Source organism: Fistularia commersonii, chromosome 4, assembly GCF_037954325.1.
Source record: "Fistularia commersonii isolate RoL2024-O1a breed Wild chromosome 4, RoL_Fcom_v1.0, whole genome shotgun sequence".
NCBI classification, from domain to species: Eukaryota; Metazoa; Chordata; class Actinopteri; order Syngnathiformes; family Fistulariidae; genus Fistularia; species Fistularia commersonii.
Genome location: NC_141287.1, coordinates 12,868,724 through 12,891,955, shown reverse-complemented (window position 1 = coordinate 12,891,955; position 23,232 = coordinate 12,868,724). Strand labels below are relative to the sequence as shown.

Here is a 23,232-nt window from a genome sequence, read left to right as displayed (position 1 = left end):
TGTAATTTTAGGGCCTCGGCGGCGGCAGCAGCAGTGGCAGCGGCAGGCATTATGAGTCATATGTTTGTGTTCCTCCTCAGGAACTTTCAAGTCAGTACAGAGAGACGAGAAAATATTTACGCTTTCCCCCGGATCAACGTGAGAGCCAACTCTTGCGTGCGCTATTAGCTTCCAGAACAAATATTGCTACAATGAATAACACTGCTATATATATACATGCAAGGCAGATATGCGTCTGGAATCAGCCCCCGAATCTGGTGTCGATAAAAAAAAAGGTGTGTATCCCAGAAACAATTTTAATGAATAATAAACATGCCGTCATCGGTGGAGGAGATGGAGAGCAGGCCTCCGTCGGCAGTGTTTATAAATGCCATATAACACGTTAATAAGCACTCGTTAGCGCTTTATTAACACATAACGTGATCATAACAGGTTTTGTGCTAGCATTTATCAATGGTGAACATAATTGAAAATACATGTCAACCGATAAATTTAAAAATATGACGACTTCAGTTAACCTTTTGTTTCATGCAGTCCTAAAGTTCAAAGGATTTGCTTTAATAACACTTTTCCAAAAGTTTCAGTTTGACAAATAAGCTTTATTAACGCTAACTAACCGTCAAACAATGTTCATTTTTGATACGGAGGCTAAATTAACATGAATAACATGTACATCTGAATAGATTTGTGACTCAGTGCAACATATTTACAGTTAAATATGTCAATCGAGTATATGTAAATATATGTATATATATCAATTTGTGTAAAACGTAAAAGTTCATAACTGTAAAAAATGTGTATAAAATATATATATAAAGAAATATATATATACATGTACTTTAAGGACATATCTACAGTTAATAAATGTAAATAGCACATATATATGAATATAAAAATTACTGATTCAATTTAAAGTAATAGCAATAAATACATGTTATGACGCATATATTTATAATAAATATAAATATATATTTGGGATTTGTGACTGAACACAATATATTATCAGTCAATAGTATATATATATACTAATATACATATATAAATTTGTGACTCAATTAAATATATTGAAGGTTAATCACTGTTACTGACACATATATATATAAATTATATAATAAATACATATATGTATCTTATCATCATATAAGTTGCTTCATTAGACGTGCATGTTTATATTTTCTATCATATCGGTTTATTTTCTTTCCAGTCAAATCCTGCTAGCAGCTGGGTGTCAGCTATTTTATTTCCCCGCCTGTTCACGTAACGTGGGCGAGTCGGTGTGAAAACATCACTTTTCTATCAAGACTTTTTCTGAGGGTTCCAGACGAACGCCATCTCGGATCCCGACAGCGGCATTTTCCGGCCTTTATGTTCACAAGCCCCGCCCCCTCCAACAACCCACCCATCAATCAGTGGGCCGAAAGCAAACAACAATATGGAGGCCGTCTCTCAGGAGCAAGGAAACAGCTCTGCTTTCTATAAACATTCCTCCAAGTGACACGGCGGCCTGATAAGGAAAAGAAAACAACCTCCCCGCCCTGCCGTTTGATTGCCGGTGATGGACACACACACACACACACACACACACACACACATTCAAGAAGACGTTGCAGGCTCTTGTATTAATCGATCCAACAGGAATCCGGGTTCATTTTTCTCGCGTTTCTCACGGTTTGAGCGAGAGTGTTATGGCTCTTGGGAGGAACTGACCAATCAGAGCGCAGGGGGCGGGTTTAGAGATGACGGGAGCTGAAATAGACAGCTGGTTTTTTTTTTGTTTCGTTTTTTTGGGGGCCTATCAGTTTGAAAAAACAAACAAACAAACAAAAAACATTTACAATGTGGAACCCAAGATGGCTGACAAAGAGACCGAGCCAGAAACAATTCTCCAAAACCGAATACACAAACAGCGGGGCGTCGTCAGCAAAACACCGAACACTCACTTTAGCCTTTGAATCCCATTTACTTTTTTAATCTTTTTTTTAGGGCTCCACCATCTTGTTGTGGTTACGAGTGTAGAGAACGAAGGATTGCACACACACACACACACATTTATTATATTCCCATTACAGCAGGCAGGGCCTCTGGCCTGATTGCGCGGAGCAATTTAAAAGATTAGCCGTCATTAAATGTCTCGCTGTAATGTTCCTCTTTCTTTTTTTTTCGGGTGGGGGTTGGGGGGCTCCCGAATCTAAAAGGGGCCCCAGCAGAACCTCCTCAAGAACCAAGAAGCGAAGGTTTCTAGTCAGAGCCGCGACCGAAGGGAACCGCAAGCTAGCACAAAATGTTGTCGTCTTGCCCTAGAATGACGGGATGGTGGGCAAGTTGTCATAGCGACGGTGTGGAATTTTGCCCCGATGTTTCCACCGGGTAAAGAGTTGAAGAGAATTGAAAAAGATGATTAAAATCCCAGGGTCACGGAACACCTCACGACAGACAGCTATTAAAGCTTTGGATTTGCAGCTATACCATGAAGTGGCGAGAGCGATTTCTGGCGGCGAATTGGTGTGAAGCTACGAGACAGGAAGTGGTAAACATCTTGGAGGCCTTGGCGGACCCTCAGGAACCGGATCTTCTGGGTTTCTCCGGGTTACCTCAGACCACCTGGGTCACTTCACGCACAAAAACAGAATGGCTGTCCGGGCTAACCATTAGCACGCTAGCACAGAGCTACAGTTCAATCAGCGCCCCATGGGGATGGTTTCAAAAAAAGAATAACCGCGTGCTAGGTTAACGCAGGCGGCTAGCGCCCCCATCAGGAAAAGAGGTTTCCATGGCTACAGGAGGAGGGTTTGAGGGCTGTGGGAAAACACAACCGTCACACACCCGAAGGAGAAGGAGGTTTTCCTCCCCTTCTTTTTCTTCCCCTTTCTTGTACAGTATGTAGTAGCACTGGAGGTTTTTCACACACACACACACACACACACACACACGAGAACACACCCAGGAAGGATTACATCAGCAGAGGAGCATGAGAACTCATGCTTGGGTTTTTTTTTAACAGTCCACGGACCACTGACTTCTCCAGACGTCTCTGAGACACACACACACACAGACATAGACACACACACACACACCCTCACACACACACACTTCTGTCCATCTCCCATGAGCTCACGGTCAGTCATCGATCATGACCACAGGTCCAGCGCAGGCGTCCCGCCAGGGCATTCGTCACTCCAGATGTCACACCGTTAGCTCATTGCTAACCCATTAGCGGCAAGCTAACAAGAGATGTTAGCGGTTAGCCCGCAATAACAGCTCCGACCCACTGGGCGGTGGTCAGACGTTGGTGACGGCTCTCAGCGTACTTTCCGATAAAAAAATATATGAAAAAAATATAAAATAAAACTTCTACAACTTTCATGCACCACCGCCACGACACATGACACAATTTGGGAGGAGCTTTTGTGATCGCGGCCTTGTTCTACCTTTGGTCGTCACGGTTACGATGTTTAGCTTGTTATTGCCGCGCAGCAACGAGCGTGAATATAATTCCCGTGTGTTGAAGAAATAAATACGAAAACGGGGAAAAGGCTTGACGTCACAGGGAGCCGCTTCGGACATGCAAGACCCAGAGACCTGTTGCCCGTGGCAACGGCGCCCACGGCCAGGTTCTGCGGAAGAACGGCGCCGGAGACGGGGCTCCGGGGTCAAGCTGGCTCAACGGGGCCCCCTTGTGGCCCCCCAAAATATATTTATACATTAATTAACAAATTAATAATACGGTAATAAGCATGTAATGGATCAACACTGATCATTTGTGAAAAAGAGTTCTGTTTGTTTTTTTTTAACCATGAACAGAAGCTACGACTTCGCGACATGCACACACACACACACACACACACACACACTGAAAACAGCCACACGCACACGGCAGCATCACATTTGCGCGAGCTCCCCCGAACACACACACACACACACACATACATACACACACACACACACACACACACACATACACATATTAGAAAAACAGAAAACACTCGCATACGGTGGGATCACACTTGTGCGAACACACACACACACACAAACACACACAAATACACACACACACACACAAACACACACACACACACAGAAAGAGAAAACAGAAAACACACACAACGGAATCACACTTGTGGGAACACACACACACACACACACACAGAAAAACAGAAAACACACACACAGCGGAATCACACTTGTGCGAACACACACAAAAAGCAGAAAACACACATACAGCGGAATTACACTTGTACGAACACACACACTCACACACACTCTCAGAGAGAGAGAGACAGAGAGGGAGAGAGAGGGAAAACAGAAACACACACACACAGCGGGATCACACTTGCGCGAGCACCCCCGAACACACTCACACACACACACCACCAATGCAGGGGTAACTGGGGGATTATGTAAAAGCAGCCCGCTCAACACACACTTCCTGCATCCCTGATCTCAGACGCCGTCCTCCTCTTCCTCCTCTTCCTCCCTCCTTACCTGGAACACTGCGGTGGCCATCATCCTCCTCCTCCTCCTCCTCCTCCTCGTCTGTCGCTACTCGTTTTAACACTGCATTGTCCTCCTGAACCCCCCTCTCCTCCGCGCGTGTGTGTGTGTGTGTGCGCTGCAAGCCTCACACACACACACTCACTCCTCGTTGAAAACAAGCGCCTGGCATAAAAGTCCCGGGAGTGTGACGGCGACGGAACATCTCCTCTGAGCTGCAGGAGCGGGAGGCGGAGGAGGACCTCCACCCTCCTCCCACCTTCTTCCCCTCCCTCCTCTTCCTCTTCTTTTTTTTTCCCTTTTTTTCCTTTTTTTCTCTCACTTTCTACCGCCTGTTTTTTTTTCTCCTCCCTCTTGTTCTCAGTCCATGTTCTCCCTCCTCCCCCGAGAGAGAGAGAGAGGGAAAGAAAAGAAGAACAGAAGAATATATATGTATATACACTGCTCAAAAAAAAATAAAGGGAACACTTAAAAAACACATCCTAGCTCTAAATGAATGAAATATTCTTATGAAATACTTTGGTCTTTACACAGTTGAATGTGCTGACAACAAAATCACACAAAAATGATCAATGGAAATCAATTGTATCAACCCATGGAGGTCTGGATTAGGAATCACACTCAAAATTAAAGTGTAAAAACAAACTCCAGGCTGATCCAACTTTGATGTAATGTCCTTAAAACAAGTCAAAATGAATCTGTGTTGCTTCCTGAGTGGACACTATGATTTCACAGAAGTGTGATTGACTTGGAGTTACATTGTGTTGTTCAAGTGTTCCCTTTATTTTTTTGGGCAATATATATGTACATACATATGCTATAATATGCATATACATGTATTTGTACTTTTTACATACTGTTTGGTTTTAATGACCTAAAGTACAAGTACTCAAGTGCTTGTACTTGTACTGAAAAGTACTACAACGTAGAAGTACTGTTTGTTTAGGATATAGTGATTTTCCGGCGTGGAATCGATCAATGGATGGATTGATGGATCGATCGGACAAAAAATAAGTCCATCTGTTCTTTGTTTGTTTGTTTGTTTGTTTTCAAGTTCAACCACTGTCTACTTCCTGGTTCAGTGATGTTCTCTCTCTCTCTCTCTCTCACACACACACACACACACACACACACACACACACACGAACGCAACAATTACATCCATAATGATCATCACTTCTAGTCTACAATGTTGCAATATTACTCTCTTCAATCTTTCACTCTCTATATTTAAATACAAAATCAACTCATCAACTGGTAATATAAGTGGATAGATAGATAGATAGATAGATAGATAGATAGATAGATAGATAGATAGATAGATAGATAGATAGATAGATAGATAGATAGATAGATAGATAGATAGATAGATAGATAGATAGATAGATAGATAGATAGATAGATAGATAGATAGATAGATAGATAGATAGATAGATAGATAGATAGATGTGGGCCCTCAGATCAACTGGAACTATTTATTTATACATAAATATACATACATACATACATATATATTGTGAGTGTATGAATATATATATTACATAACTATGTATATGTTTATGTATATAAACATATATGTGTGTGTGTGTGTGTGTGTGTTTGTGTGTGTGTTGACCCTCCGATCAACCAGTAATATATTTATGTATATATTCATACATAAATAAAATATAATAAAGAAATATCTTTTCTCAATTACTTCATGTGTTTATTTGACCCTCTCCCTGCTAGCATGCTAGCACACTGCTGTTAGTGGCGGTATGGATGCATTGTGACTAGGAGGCATCCCTTTGACTCCATGGTAATCAATCTATTGATCGATTGATTGTTCAATCAGTGCATTTTATTGTGAAAGGGGAGTCATGCTACGCCGGAAGCTCCTCAACGAAAATGGGGGGAAAGTATCATGGGTCCACGAGGAGAAAGCAGGTCCTGGTTGAGCAGCGAAGTCCAGATGGGGGATCTCACACATTTTCTCCATTCCTCAGCGGACGAATGCACACACACACTCACCTATGACGTTCTCTCACGGTCGCACCGAGGGTGAGAACGTCAGACAAGAAGTGGCGATGAAATCGATCCCACCGTGCTTGAATGCATGTTACATTTGTCTTTTCACTTTGACAAGTCTACTCCTCTTTTCCGATCTTTCTTCTTTTGCTCGGGCTGCCGAAGATGCCCAGATGAATGTTGTTTTTTGTCTCTTGTGTGATTTTTTTCTGTCATTGTTTCAGTTGTTGATTACTTTGAGGGATAATCATTGGCCTACATTATTCCTTTTTTTGACTCATCTATTTGGCTATTTGTTCTAAATGTATTTATCCATGTACTGATTGATTTTTGTGTTTTTGCTTATTATTTTTATTTATTTGTATTTCCGTTTTTTTGTTTATATACATATATATATATAATCTTTTTATTTGTGGATTTGTTTTTATTTGCTTATTTATTTATTTATCCACCTGTGTGTTTATTTATGTTTATATGTATTTAGTTTTTTTTATATTTATTTAATTGTGTGTCTATTTGTTTGTTATTTGTTTGTCTATTTGTTGCCTTCACTGATTTAAGAGCAGTCAGAAAAATGCAGGTGGCAACAAATGAATACATTGACAATATTGACAATATTGATAATTATAATCAGCCATAATATGCCTGAAAATGTATTTCTTAAATACAAATGAATATATAATCATTGAAAAGATAGATACACACAGGGTCTGCATTTATTTACGTGTTACATTATTTTTAATGCACAACTGACTTTCAATGACAAGAAAAACACAAATATTTAAAGAATAAAATTACATTATATTGCTGCATGTTATTGATATTTATGAAAATTGTTTATAAAATTATGAACGCAGCCTCTGGGTTTTTGTTAAACGTTAATCTAAAATAAATCAATAGATAACCAACACTACAACCAGCTGCATCTGTCATCTCCCCGAAGCCCCGCCCCAAATTCAATCAGCCAATAATAACTTGAAAAGAACCTGAGGAAGGGAGGGGCTCTAATGATGACAAACACACACACACACACACACACACACACACTGCTAACAACAATACAACGTCACACACACCAAGACTCCGGCTGCAGCAGGAAGTTGTGTGCCTGCTCTTCCTGTTTGGGGGGTTTCAAAAATGGCGAACGGCGTCACATGACCAGCTTGCGCTCTCGTTAAAGCGTCAGCGGCCAACAGGAAGGACTCGCCCTCGGCCCAGATTCCAATACACACACACACACACACACACACATACACACACACACACACACACACACAAACACAGGGTGGAGGTTGGGGGGGTCACGGCCCGGGTCCAGTTTCACAAGTCTGACTCAGGATTTCCCGAGTTGGAACATTTCACCAACGCCCAGTCGGACCAGATGGATCCTGGGGGGTGGAGGACACGCTGATGTGAATTAAATGACTGGACGTGCACAGGTGGAGAGCACAAGAGGAAGCAAAAAATACCGCTGCTCCAGAGGTTGCCCCCCCCCCCGGACTTTGCAGACTGTGAGGACACGTGATGTTGTTGTTGTTGTTGTTGTTGTTGATGTTGTTGCCGCCAGACACAAGGCTCATTGTTTTCCACGTCCGCTGTTTGTGTTTGAAGCCGCATCCACAGGGTGTGTTGCAAGCAACAGCGAGGAGGTTCTTTAGCCTTGGTTCTCCTCCACGTTCTCCCAAGGTCAGTTTTCTGCCATGTGACCTTTAATCCGGTGGCGTCCCGCCCACCCATCACTGATTGGATAAAGCTGACGCATTGGAGATGAATGTTCTCCAGACGTCTGTGTAGCTTTACGGCCGTAAAGGGTTCTCCTCAGTCCCCCCGCCACTCGTTGCCGTCCACCCCTTCCAGCATTTTGTTTAGGTTGCTAGGCTCCGCCAAGGGCCCCGCGCCCCTCCACCTCATTGGTTGGTTCCCCCAGCGGTGTGTATTCCCTCTCCTTCTCACAGGATCACATCCAGACCATTGTCTCCAGCCAGAGGGTTCATGGCAGGTCGTGGGATGGGTATCACCACGACCCAGGGGAAACGCCGGCACTAACTCCAGCCCCTAAAGCTTCCTACACCTTCCTACACCATTTTACGCATCATACAACCTTCAACACCATCCTACACCATCCTACAGTCTCCCACACCATCCTACACAATCCTAAACCATTCTGCCCCGATCCAGCTCACTACGACAGCATCCTTCACCAGCCTACAGCCTGCAACATCATCCTACACTATCCTTTAACATTCTAAACCATCCTTTATCCTCCTACAACCTCCTACACATCCCACACCATCTCAAGTGCACCTACCCTCCTTCACCATCCTAGGGCCCCCCGCTAACTCCTAAAGCCTCCTACACTCTCCTACACCATCGCACACCATCCCACACCATCCTACAACATCCGACACCACCTGCACCACCCCACACCATCCTACACCATCACATCACCACATACATCCTACAACATCCTACAGCCTCCAACATCATCCTACACCATCCATAGACATTCCAAACCACCCTATACAATCCTACACCCATCCTATCCCGCACCCTCCTTCACATTCCTTGGGCCTTCCAACAAATTCCTAAAGCCTCCTACACAATCGTGCACCATCCCACAGCATCCTACAACATCTCACACCATCCTAAAACATCCGAAAACTTTTTCTTTTCCTTTCGGCCTTTCCCTTCATGGGTCGCCACAGCCAATCAACGTTCTCTACCTAACCCTGTTCTCTGTATCCTCCTCTCTCACTCCAACTACCCTTATATCCTCTCTCATTAAGTCCATAAATCTTCACTTCGGTCTATCAATATATTCACTATCCCTCCTCTGTACATGACCCAACCATCTCAGTCTGGCTTCTCTGACCTTCTCTCCAAAACATCGGACATGTGCCGTTCCTCTGATAGACTCATTCCTGATCCTATCCATCCTGGTCACTCCCAAAGAGAACCTTGGCATCTTCATCTCTGCGACCTCTAACTCTGCGTCCTGTCTTTCCGCCATTGTAACTGTTTCTAGTCCATACAGCATCGCTGGTCTCACCACTAGCTTGTACACCTTTCCTTTCATTCTGGTTGATAGTCTTCTATCGCATAGTACCCTCACGCTTTTCTCCACCCATTCCAACCTGCTTGAACTTGTTTCTTTTCCACACTCTCCGCTCTGAACTGTTGACCCTAAGTACTTGAAATCCTCCACCTTCTTGAACTCCACTCCCTGTAGCCTAACCTTTCCAGCCGCGTTCCTCTCATTCATAAACATATACTCTGTCTTGCTGCGACTAACAACATCCTACAACACCCTACACCTGCACACCACCTCACCTTCTCATCCAAACCTAAGGAGAAAGTGGAGATAACCCAGTGGAATAACCACTGTTTCTGGAACCGTGGAAGAACAACTTGGAGAGAACCCAGGCGAAGGGGGTGTTAGGGTCTCGTCAACCCGGCGTGAAACCCATCGTTTTATTTTCTCACACGGTGGCGAAGCGATGAAGTGAGTTCTCCCACACTGGCCGTTTGGCGAGGGACAGATTTAGACCTCTGCGGCGAGGTGGGGGGGTGTTAAAGATGGCGTCCTGGCAACACCGGGGGGGGCGGGATGGGGGGGGGGTCATGTTGTTCTTCTGCTGTTTATCTGAGAGCGAGTTCAGCTGATAGAGATCGCCCCCCCCCTTCCCCCGGGTCACTCCCTTGTTTTTCATCTCGCTCGCTCCTCGTTAGCGAGCTATTTCCTGCCGCCGTCGCCACGGTTTCAGGCAACGTGTTTAGAAAAGGAAATACCGGAGTGATGATTGTTTTTAGCCCCGCCCCCCAAAATGGCCCCATTCACTTTGTGTGTGTGTGTGTGTGTGGGGGGCCAGAAGCAGGAAGAGTCCCCGTTGCTAGGATACCAGATCTGATTGATGACATCAATCCCCAAATTAGAGGTGGAAGCAGGAAGTGAAGAGTCGCCATATTTGGGATGCGAAATGTGATTGACAACATAAGGCGAGGGGTAGGAGGCGGGAACAAGAAGTGGAGAGTCACCGTTGCTAGGATACCGGATCTGACGAACAACATCAAGCCCTAAATTAGAGGTGGAAACAGGAAGCGAAGGGTGACCATTTTGGGGTTGTGAGATGTGATTGGTTAGCAGATGTGATTGACATAATCAAGCCACGCCCCCAGAGGAAGCAGGAAGGTTAGCGAGGCCGATGTTGTTCGTTGCTAGTAGCTCGATGCTTGTGGAGCTCGTTGCAACCAGAGCTTATTCCTTACAGAACTTGTTACCAGCGGCGTTTATTGCTACCAGGGTTCGTTAACAATCGGTCTCATTTCTAGCAACTACTAGCATTGCTTGCAGAGCTCATTACTAGCTAACCTTGTTTCTAGCGGGCCCTGGTTATAGCATAGCTCATTGCTAGGGGAGGTAGTAATTAGCAGAGCTCAATGCTAGCAGAGCTCATTACTAACAAAGCTTGTTGCTAGCAAAACACGTTACTACTGGAGCTTGTTGCAGGTGGATCTCTTACTAATTCCTAACGGAGCGTGTCGCTAGTGGCCAAGCTCACGGCTCTGCAGGCTTCGCAGTTTCCATCTGTAAACATCCACTGAAGTACTTTCAGCTGAAAGGTACTTGTACTGCATCTCAGCGCTCTTCAATAAATCACAACATAAATAAAAAAACCCGCTCCTCGCTGCATCAGCGTGTCATTACACGCTAACGACGCGGTAATAACGCGCAGCAACTAGGTGGGTTTGAAGCCCCGCCACCTTTTTGGCATGGCCCACCTACCCCCCCCTGGCATTTCCTGTGAGACACAAGAGGGGAGTGGGCAACTCTGGCAGCCGGCAGCAGTTTTTAATGGGTACCACATGTGTGTGTGTGTGTGTGTGTGTGTGTGTGTGTGTGAGTGTGTGAGCGCACGCGCACGCGCCAGCTTTGTGTGAAATTCTTGGGTAAATCCTGCACCTTTACACCTCCGTAAAGTCAAACCACGTTCCTGCCATTCGCCCTCGACAAACACTTTTCAAAAGAACACATACTCCAAGGAAGGCGCACCCCCGCCATGGAACGTACCACTTCTCAGCATGCATTTTCACATTTTGTGCCATTTCGGACTCTTACCTTCACTTCACATTTCTTGTGGCACGACACCCGGCACACTGGAAGAGAGGGAGAGGAGAGGATTATTAATAGATGTGAGAAAATCCAGCAAAACCTAGAGCAGGGATGAGAAAACGCTTATTCCTTTGTTATTAATGTGTTAGTACACGTCTTATTCATGTGTAATAAATACATCACGTCCACAGGATGAGTGACATTTATGCTAGTAGCTTAGCTACACAATCCCTCCGCCGTCCGCGAGTCATGTTATCTTGAGGGAACAACTTAAAATGGGATCTCTTTTTGGTGGCTTGGTGATTGACAGGCGGGTCTGTGATTGACAGGTGGCCCGTCCAGGTTGAATGCTGTTTCCTGCCCCGGATTGGCTCACAGGTCCCAACTCCAGGAACCTCCAACCTTCATCTTTCCCTTCCAAGCCTCCACTATCCAGCCACCAGGGCCTGTCAAACCCCAAGCCAGCAGCTTCTATCCACGATCTCTGGAATCCACCTCCACCCTCCATCACCGCCCATCAGGCTCACATATCTGGCCTTCAACTCCATCTCTTCATCTCCAACCTCCAACCTTCAGCCCCTGGTTTCCAGGCTAGCAGAAGCCCTCAACCGTCCCAACCTCCACCCTCCATCCTCCAGGCCCGGTACAACCAAAACAAGCTCGCCTGGGAATGGAAGCATGTTAGATACGAAGAAAGAGAAGAAGAAAAGGAGGAGAGTCAATAACTCTTCAGACTCGATGAGCTTCATTCAATCAAGACCGCCTCTCTTCCGTCCACTGCTTCCAGTCCTCCAACTAATGTCTTCCGCCGCCTCTCCGTCGTGCCCAACTTAAGATCCAGGGGTGAAAGGTCAAGCTTTCTTCTTAAAGATCTCTGAAGAATATATTATACCTTCACTCAATGAATGAGGACGGGTATAATTGTAATAACACATTCATTACAATCATTACATTTATTTTTTTTAGATGGCACAAAAATCCATCTCAGTTTATAAGAAGCTTGTTTTTACTTTCAATAAAATTAATTTCTAATTTTGAAAGGCGAGAGGTTTATATCATTATTAATATTGTTATTATTATTATCATTATCATCATCATTATTAGTCATTATTTTCGAAATACTCATTCATTATAACCATTTATAAGTATTTATTAGGATTATTTATACTATTAAATAATGATTATCTATTTATTATTGCATTATTTTGGTCAAACGAACTATTTATTATTCATTTTTTATTTTAATCGTTTTGAAAATTCAATAAAATATACCAGACCTGTCGGCTGAACAGCAACTAAGTGAACATTATACTTTGCTGAATAAAGATATACAAAAATATTTACATACATACATATATATATATATATATATATATATATATATATATATACATAAAAAATTGCATCATCCATTATAATTGCATTGACATTTTATTTATTATTTGTGACTCCTTTATAAACTACATGTTAAAATACATATACAGTGAGTTTGCATGTAGATGATATATACCTTATACGCGTACATAAATATATTTCTGTTTTATTTAGGTATTCATTTATTTATTTATTTAAATAGCAATGTAATTCCATAAAACTGCGCTGATATTTTATCATTATAAACCCTACATATACTACATATTTAAGAAAATATACACTGTACATATATATATGTATGTATATACACATATATAGATTGTGTTGGTGACTACATTTAATCATTGTAATCGCACTTTAATCGACATCTCTATTTATGAATCCTACATAAAACCCATATTATATTCTATATTGATATATATATTGAATATATACACTGTATATATAGTATGTATATGGATATGTACAAACATACAATAACAAATTTAATATATATCATATTAAAATCATATATAATTTCATCCATTGATACACCGATAACTTTTTGTTATTAATGAATCCTACATCAAGTACATATCAAAATATATGCATATATATGTGTATATGTATACAGGTATGGTAATATATTAGTTCAAACAATCACTCCATTTTCAATTCAATTGCACATCTTTTTATGCCATCATATATATACATATGTATATATATATATATATGTATACATATATATACACACACATACATCCATAAACACACTGTATCTGCGTTTGTGTGTGTGTGTGCGTGCACGCGCACGTGAGTGCATATGTATGCATAGTTGTTGGTGTGCAGCAGAAGCGTTGAATGCCGCTGAGGGAGTGAGAAGTTCCCTTCACGGAGCCAAAGGTAATTACATCATGCTGCATTTGGTTTCTATTTCGGCGCTGCCGGGACCAGATCTGCACTCCGGCGGGAGGGTTGAAGAGGGGGGGCACTTAAAGTCAGCGCGACGTCTTGATTACAGGCCTGGGTGTGTGGGCGGCGCCGTGAAACCCTGCCGGGTTACACAATCCCAGAAAAACCCCGGTTCCCAGGGTCCAGACTGACGGTGAGGAGGCGGCGGCGGCGGCCTGTTGCTTGACCTTCAACCCCCCCACCCAAACATTGCACCCACCCGGGAAGAGTTCCTTCTGGCTGCTGACTCATGCCCCCCCCCCCCCCCCGCCCAACCCCCCGCCTCCCCCAACGTCACCCTCTGTAAACAGGAAGCTGCCATGTCGCCGCAACCTTGACCTTTGACCTGTAAGTCACATCAACCTTTGACCCTTCGGGCAATAAAACCATCATCCTGTCGGGCAACAGTGTGAATTTTGTATCTGCCACATAGTCATCGTGACCTTTGACCCTGTTGTTGTGGATTTTTTTTAATCATAAATGGTTAAATTCAGTCTTTCTGGCCTTTGAACTTTCAGGCCACAACTCATCACCCTGTCATTCATGGCGACCTTTGACCTTTTGCACAGCAACAGTCATCATCTTATTGGACAACACTGTGTTTTGTTTTCACCATAAGTAGCTTACAAGTTCACCCAAAGTCAGGCTGACCTTTGACCTTTCTCACACAGCAGTCATTCTGACAGTGTTGTGCATTTTTTTAACCATGAGAAATTCACAAATCCGTCCAAGTCCCGCAGACCTTTGACCTCTCACGGCAGATGTTGTGATTCTTTGACCTCTCGCACCGCAACCACCGTCATCCAATGGGGAAGATGTTTATGAATTCAGACGGTCATGCTGACCTTTGACATCTCACACCACAAGTCACCGATCTGTCAGTTGATGTGACCTATGAACTTTCACACTTCACCATTCATCTTACTGGTCAATGATGTGCTGGTCATGATGACCTATGACCTTTGACACTACAGCAGTCGTTACCCCATTGGACAATGTTGTGCATTTTTTTCCCATCGTGTTTACCAATTCAGCTCTAATCTCTGACCTTTGACCCCTCCGGCCAAGATGGACATACTTAGTGTCCAAACGATTCCCATAGCAACACATATGTGTATTATCAGACTGCTCCCGGTGCCGCGACAGGCCGTGACAACTTACGGGCTAACGGGGATGTTCTCGGATATTTACTGTAGGTTCGGCCGCCGAAGACGCGGGGGCGGATGAATGGGGCGGATGAAAACGTGCTCCTCTGTCCACGAGGAAGAGGAGGAAGAGGAGGAGGACGGGGGAGCGGCGGCCTCTGTCCGAGCACGTGAGTCGCGGTGGAGACACGAAGGGAGGCGGTGACTTCCATATCGGGTGTGAAGGAGAGGAGACCAGGAGACACTCTCGGAGTTTACCTTGTTAGGAAGTGGCAGGTTTGGAGGATAAACAGAGCTGGGGGGTTAGAAGAGAGGAAAGGAAAGGAAAGGAAAGGAAAGGAAAGGAAAGGAAAGGAAAGGAAAGGAAAGGAAAGGAAAGGAAAGGAAAGGGGGAGAGGAGAGGAGTCAAGAGGAGGAGGGGAAAGAAGGAAGAGAGGAAATGAGGGGAAGGAGGACAGGAGAGGGGAAATGAGGAAAGGAGATGAGAGGAGGAGAGGGGGAGAGGAAAGGAAAGGAGCAAGATAAGAGTGGTCTGAAGGGTAGAGGAAAGGAAAGGAAAAGAAAGGAAAGGAGGAAAGAAAAGGCTGCAAGATAATAGAGTAAAGGAGGAGAGAGGAAACGAAAGGAAAGGAGGAGATGAGGGTGAAGGCATCCTCCTCCCTGCAGCTGCTTGGTTGCCAGGGGCGACCCGGTTGTTGTGGCCCCGCCCCTGTGAAAACACAGAGGGACGGTCCGACCGACATCATGCGGGACCCGGACTGACCAGGGTTGGGGGAATCTGAGGAGGTGGACCAACTGCGGATCTGCTGCCATCCAGTGGACAAGAGGGAAACTACAACCGGACTGTTCACAGGGGCACATATGGAGACATACCATTCACTCTTTCACACATCACATGGACACATAACCATTCATCCATTAACAGATCACACGGATACAACCATTTTCCCTCTCATTCCACATGTCATTCAGAGACATACAACCACGAGCAGCAGATCGCTTTCATGCTTAGAAAGAGTACTACAGATGCACTGTTTGCTCAGAAAGTGTACCACAGATGCAGTATTTGGTAAGAAGGAGTACTGCAGATAAGGCATGAGCTTTGAGGATGTTGATAGAGAAGTGCACTAATGGTTAGAGGGAGCTTCTTTGTTTCCTTGTGAAGCTGGAAGAAGCATACAAAAGGGCACAAAGAGAGGAACAGTATCAGAGAAGTTTGCTAGAGTGGTGCAGGACATGTATGACAGCTGTGGGACAGTGGTGAGGTGTGACAGAGGCATGATGGAGGAGTTGAAGGTAGAGCTGGGACTACATTGGAGATCAGCTCTGAGTCCCTTTCTCCTTCCCTGTGGTGATGGACAGGATGGCAGATGAGGTCAGACAAGAATCTCCATGGACCCTGATGATTGCCCATGACAGTTTGATGTGTAGTGAGACCAAACAACAGGTAGAGGAACATCTAGAGAGGTGGTGGTTGGAACAAGTGGGGCAACAACCAGGTTTGAGCGAGTGAAGAAAAGTGCCTGGAGCAGTAAACAGAGTATCAGAAAGGTGTAGAAGACAGAGGTGTCTGGTTTAGAGACACTTAGGAGTAGACAGGAAGCAGAGGTGAAGATGTGGAGGCTCTCTTTAGGGGTGAGGAGGACCAAGAATGAGCCCATCTAAAGGACAGCACATGATAATTGAGATGGTTGGGATGGTGAGGATTTGGTTTGAAGGTTGCCACTTCCAGCCAGGAGGTTCTAGATGAGGACCAGAGAAGAGCTGTATGGGTGGAGTGAGAGGACAGGAGGAAGATGAGGCAGATGATTGGCTGCAATGACGCATCATGCCCAGCAGATGACAGCAGATATAGGGGTTGACAGAGCCACAGAAGGCCACAGAAGTCGTGAAGGACAGCAGAAGAGAACCAGAGCAGGTAAACTTGTTGTCGCCAAGGTGACATCACAGATGGCCGCCAGGCCAGGACAAACACCTCAGGAGACAAAAAACTCCTGCTGATTCTCAGGGAATCTATTGCAGCCCTTATTTTAACACTTAATCCTACAGGTTTTAATGTGTTTTTTCTATTACACAGTTTTCATTATTAAAAAAAAATTAATCCCCATAACTTATTAATATATTTTAAAAATTCTCTGTAATAGTCTGGTCATTCCTGGTTAATTTTTGGAAGTTTTTTTCTGGTTTTCGTTTGCTCATTTTTATTCCATGCAGATTTTTAGATAAATGTAATTATTTTGTGATTTTTAAAAATCTTTTTTTGTGAAAATTGCTTCCTGATTTTCTGTGTTTTTTTTTCTTTTGTTTTAATAATTACAATCTGACAAATTTTGCGGTGATTTCTAGCTAATTTGTTTCTAATTTCTCATAGAGCAGTGGGACGGGTGGGCATGGCCTTTTGGAGGAAAGTGGGCATGGCTAGTCTGCACAACAACCTGTTAGCATGTGAGCATAGGGTACCCTACCCTACCAGAAGCTGTCAATCAAGTCAGGTCATGTTGCTGACCCAACTACAGTCACATGTTGCCAACCGCCAATGAGAAAGAGCAGACGGGACACAGGAAGGAGCATCAGAAGATAATGGGAATTATCTGTCAGCAAAGGAAGGAGAAGGCCAAACTGGACTACAATAATGGAGGGCAACTACAGCAACAGCCATCTGTTTGTCGGCCATGTTTGTTGTTTTGCTCTTATGGCGTGTTCAGGTGTCTTCAGTCGATCTGACCAATCGTGGAGTTCATGTGATCAGTCATCACAGAGAAACCCCGTGTCTGTTCAACATCCGTAACCATGGTGACAGTGGTTGGACGGTGCCCCCCGACTTTGGTTTGTCAAAAACAAGGCTATCAGTTTGTTTACTGTTTAAAAGAGAATTGGCCAGTGGGTGGACTCCGTGCCAGCCGGGTGCCGTCACTTCCTGCTTTGCTGAGTGGATTAGGATAATGGCACCAGGGTGGTGGTGTGTTGGAGGGGGGCACATCAGTCCGTGCACAGAATCAATGACCATCTTCATCCCAGGCTCAACGCCATTGGCTACATTAGCTAGTCAATAACATCCGAGAGAACAAAAACAAAAAAACAGACACCACAAGCAAGCGTGCGCGCACACACGCAGAGCCATGTTTTCACAGCTAAAGAATTTCCCCTCTCAATGCTCGAGTTTGTTTTCAATCACACAGACACACACACACACACACACACACACATTTTAAGTACCATTTCAAGTAAAAGTACCTTGAAAAGTTACATTTCAGCGAGAAGGAGAGTAAAAAATTCTCAAAATTAGAGTGGAGGTTGTCAGGAAGTGAAGAGAACATCTTCAGGAACCTTCTAGAAATAAATCCAGAAGAAGAAGGGCGAGAGCTTTTCTATTATTAACAATATGAGGAGTTTCCAACTGGAAGCCGTAACTGAGCAGGGAGGAAAGGGGGGAACTACAATAGGGTGGGTGTGTGTGTGTGTGTGTGTGTGTGTGTGTGTGTGTGTGTGTGCAGATGCAGACTTCAAAAAAAAAAAAGAAACGCAGAGGAAGTTCCTGACTTTGAGGTCTTTGTGTTCTCCGGACCTGCGTCGACACGCCGCCATCAATGTTACAAAACTGTCCGTATCCCGGGGCAACGGCGGCAGGGAGAGGAAACAGCGGGAGCACGTGACTGCAGGCTGTTGGTAAACACCTTGGCGATTTGGGGCGGGGCTAGGGGTGGGGGGGCTGAGAACTGCCTTGTGATTGGACTTGTTGGCGGACATTTTTGGAAAATTACCTAATCTGAAAATCTTTGATGGACTGCAGCGTTTTTATTTGTCTTTTATTCGTGGGTTTTTTTCAGGAAGTACAGCCACAACTCAACCAATGAAATGCTTTTCATCGCCGCTGACATCATACGCCCACAGCTAGCAGATGGATGCTAATCATGACAGCTATCCAAAAAAAAAGGGAAGAAAGAAAGTCAAAGAGAACACATTGCAGCTGGGACACAGCAGGCTAGCATTCACAGAATAACAGCTAGAGTTAGCATTGGTGTCATGCTATATGACGTTGTTAGCATCCGTGAAGGGGCCCGATATCCGCTCGCTAACAAGCATAGCAACAAGCGACGAGACCAAAGATAGAAACTTAACGTTCACTGAAGTCTGCTGGCGGCTAGTTTTAGCATGATTTCCAGCAGCAACCGAGTGTGTGGATTTTTGAAAGCTAAAGGTTACACGCAGGAGAAGCTTAGATGTCAGCGTGCGTCCACACACAACACACACACACACACACACACACACACACATACATACACACACACACACAAATCAGGAAATGAGTCCGGAGAGAGAGGCCGATCTAAATCACTGAATTAACGACCGCCCTGTCGAGATGCTTTATTTTGCTCCATAAATAATCTTTTACAGACGAGATTTCCAGGTGCTGTCGTTTGTGTGTGTGTGTGTGTCACTGTTGACGTCAGTTTCAACACAAACATTTCGGCTGAATTTAAAAAAGCACTCGCTCAACCTCAAAACTCCCTCAGTGGGTTTCATAAATGATGGGTTTTTTGTTCTTCATTTGAATATTAGTCTGAGTTACAAGCGGTTCACGAAATGCAATTCATCCCAATGTAAACCAATGCATGCTTTGCATCACGTAAATGATAACATATAATTCAAAGATTTGGCGAAAAATGTTCCTCGAAAGTAGGGAGATATTAGAGGATTTACCCTAAAGTGTCAAGCCTAGCGGGGTCAAAGGTCCCGATCCACGCCTTTGCTTCTTTCAAAGCAAAAAGAAAACAAAACGCTGCGTTTGCACGGCTGTGTTTGCGCTCGGATGAAGACGGATGCCGATGTCATGATCGAACGTCTTGTTAAGAAAAGAGCAGCAACATCTGGATGCAGCTGGCAGGCGGAGAGGTGAGGACGCCCGTCGCCGCCGCTAACTGCAAGAGGAGTGATATCAAGATTTCGAAAAGAGACATCCTTGCTAACGTCGGGGTTTAGCGCCACTAATAGCCGCGGGTCTTGTGACATCTGGTGTGATCTTGGCATGCTCACGCACACACATAAACAAGAGTGTTTTGTAAGCAACTGCGCTGCTGCTATTTATAAACACATGCTAACAGAGGATACCGTCAAACGGTGGGATGCAATCCTGCTAGCTTAAAAACAACAAGTAGCTACAGGCTTGTTCCTATTATCTTATCGTCTAAATCAAGAACCTACGCGAGCTAAAAATTGACACATTCGGGGAAATGAGGTTTCCATTTCAGCGAAAAGCAAGCCACTTATGACGATACTTCTTCATCACAAGATGAAGAGCTAAAAAAGGCCCAAAGACGTTAGCATTTTCAGGACGTTTTTCTTCTCTTGTGGTCTGACAACGAGATGCATTAGCATCTTGTTTTGCTAGGGCTCGGCTAACGGGACATGTTAGCATCTTGGATCGGGATATGATCGCCCGGAGGCATTTATTTTCACTCTGATAGAATAGACACACGCACACACACACTTTGTGTTCACACTTTATGGAGCTCCATAGGGTTCCATCTTCAGGCTCGTGCTATTTCCCTTTGCTAGGCTACAATTGGCTCTGAAAAGAAACAAAAGTACCCATTGCTGTGTTTTTGTGTAAACCGGAGCTGCCATTCTGCTCCCCTGGTCAACCTTGGTTCATCTGAAGCAAGCACTTTCCAAATCCTCGCTCATCATTTTGAACTACCATCTCCACTTGGACCTCTATGGGTCACCTCTGTGCGCAACATGTCGAGTGGTACAACATGTCATTCACACATCAAATAGAGACCTAGAAACATCCACTACCTCGTTCCCATGTCTAGGGTCTCCAATGAACCTCCTGCATGTCTTTGGACGATGGGAGGAACCCTGAAGAACCCCATGGAGACTCCACACAGAAAGGCCCCTCAAACCAGGGACCTTCTCGCTGTGAGGCGGTAGCACCAACCGCTGCCACACAGCAAACTCACCAAACCTTCCAGTCCACGTATGACCTTGCCACGTCAGGGAGACAAGACAGAGCGATGCCATTGGCTGTCCTGAGAATGTCTGGACGTCAACATGCCGGGACTGACCTCTGCAGATGAGCCCGTCCTGGACAATGGTCTGCTTGCAGACGCCGCAGGCCTTGGCCTTCTTGAAGGTCTTCACCCGGAAGGTGTGGGAGTGGAGCGCCTCCAGCTCCTCCGGCTGCAGACAGAAGAGAGGTAGCGGGTCAGGGATGGTCACCCGAGGAAGGTCTTCTGAGAAAAAGGTGACTTATTCGGCCATGAGTGTTGCTCAAGACTTTAAAAAAAAAAAGTTAAAAAAAAAACTGTAGCCTGAAGTGTTCCAATCCCCATAAGTGCTTTTATTTTGAAGGACAGCTTCACGAATGTCTTTTTTCATTGATCAAAAAAAATTTTAATTACATTTTGAATATTTACACTTGGAGGACACCGCTACTGGGATGCCGTGTGCTTTCAAAATAAAAAATTAAGATTAAAAATGAGAAAAAATAGATGGTTTGTGAGATAATTAAACAAAGAATAACGGGCAACAATATTTTCTAAATGAATAATATATAGCCATAATATTATTACCTGTGAAAAGTTATGTAAATATGTAATCGTATCAGATGCAAAAACAAAACAAAACAGACTTTTATTTTGAAAGGTTTCGAAGGTGTCGTCATTGGGGGCTGATGTGTTTTCAATGCAGGAAGTAGAAGTTGGGCGGCCAGTGGGCGAGCGTCCGGAAAACCCAGAAGAATCTGCCAGCCTGGCAACGGCCTTAATACCCCGGCAACCATCCCAGAATACCAGCCGAGCTAACCTTGCAACCACTAACGACCACTCTTTTGCTCTCTTTTTTTTTTTCTGTCTCATCCGTTGTACCAGGCGACGTGTCGGAAAAGCGTCTCTCGTTCGCTCACACACACACACACACACACACACACACACACACACACACACACACACACTCCGATGAATGATAATACCAGACTTTGAGTTCTCCTGAGGAGGAACTGACTTAGCAGAAGGGAAAAGAAAGCCCCTCATATTGTCTTTCCAGGGTCCGGTTGACGCCTGGCTCCTCCCCCACGCGCCACTCACGCGGGCACATAATTATTGAAATATTGATTAGTTGATCAGTCCCCCTCCTCAGATCAGAGTTCAGGTTAAGATCGGGGTTCAGGTTGAGATCAGGGATCATCGTGAGATCTGGATTCAGGTTTAGATGAAAGATCGGGATGAGATTGGGGTTCAGGTTGAGGTCAGGAGTTGGGTTAAGATGGGGATTTGGGTTTAAATCAGGGGTTTCAGGGGAGATCAGGGTTCAGGGAAGGATTTGGGTTCGGGTTAGGATCAGGTTTCGGATTAGGATGGGGTTTGGGGTAAGATAGGGGTTCCGATCCAGGGTTCGGGTTAAGATGAGGATTCAGGTTAAGGTCAGGGTTCGGTTTAAGATCAAGTTTTAGGTCAGGACAAGGTTGGGGAAAGATCTGGGTTTAAATTCAGATCAGGGTTGGGCTAAGATCAGGGTTCAGGTTAAGATCAGGGTTTGGACTGAGATCAGGGTTTGGGTTAGGATGAGGATTCAGGTTTTGATCAGGGTTTCGGTTTAGTTAAGGGGTTTGGGATGAGATCAGGGTTTGAATTGATATGGTTTTGGGTGAGAACAGGGTTTGAGTTAAGATTGGGGGTCAGGTTAAATCATAACAACATTGAGGTTCACACTAAGATCAGGTTCAGGCTAAGATCAGGGTTTGGACTGAGATCGGGGTTCGGGTTGATGTGGTTTTGGGATAGGACAGAGTTTGGTTTGAGATCGGGATCTGGGTTAAATCCGGATGGAATTGAGGTTCACATCGAGATCAGGGTCCAGGTTAAGACCAGGTTCAGGTTAAGATCAGGTTTACGTTAAGATCAGGGTTTGGCTTGAGCTCAGGATTCGGGTTAAGATTAGGATTTGGGGGGGGGGGTTAGGTTCGGTTCAGAGCCACATGGCAAATGCAGATGCCCTCCCCTCCCCAGAGCCCCGCCCCCTGGCCCCCCCGCCGCCTGGCTACGCCTCGCCACTGCGAAACGTGATTAGCTTTAATCAAGTTACGCTGGAATAACAGCCGTGGCTGCAGAGGGAGCGTCACGTTGGCAAGGGGCTTTTCTGGGCGGGAAGAGGGGGCCGGAGGAGGCCGGGGGG

General features: G+C 44.7%; 1 protein-coding gene across 14 annotated transcripts in view; it reads right to left on the bottom strand.

Annotated features, from left to right (window-relative positions):
* The window catches only part of tns1b (tensin 1b), a 113,274-nt gene that overhangs the window by 66,590 nt on the left and 23,452 nt on the right, over positions 1 to 23,232 (bottom strand). For 13 of the 14 annotated variants that reach the window (XM_086145390.1, XM_086145387.1, XM_086145380.1 and 10 more), the window contains exons 2-3: positions 21,126 to 21,240; positions 11,615 to 11,652 (exon numbers count right to left, since the gene is read on the bottom strand). In XM_086145390.1, the coding sequence (XP_086001516.1) occupies positions 11,615 to 11,652; positions 21,126 to 21,240 (153 nt within the window). Of the gene's footprint in view, positions 1 to 4,482; positions 5,473 to 11,614; positions 11,653 to 21,125; positions 21,241 to 23,232 lie in introns of those variants that run through there. The other variant, XM_086145391.1, reaches the window with a different exon arrangement.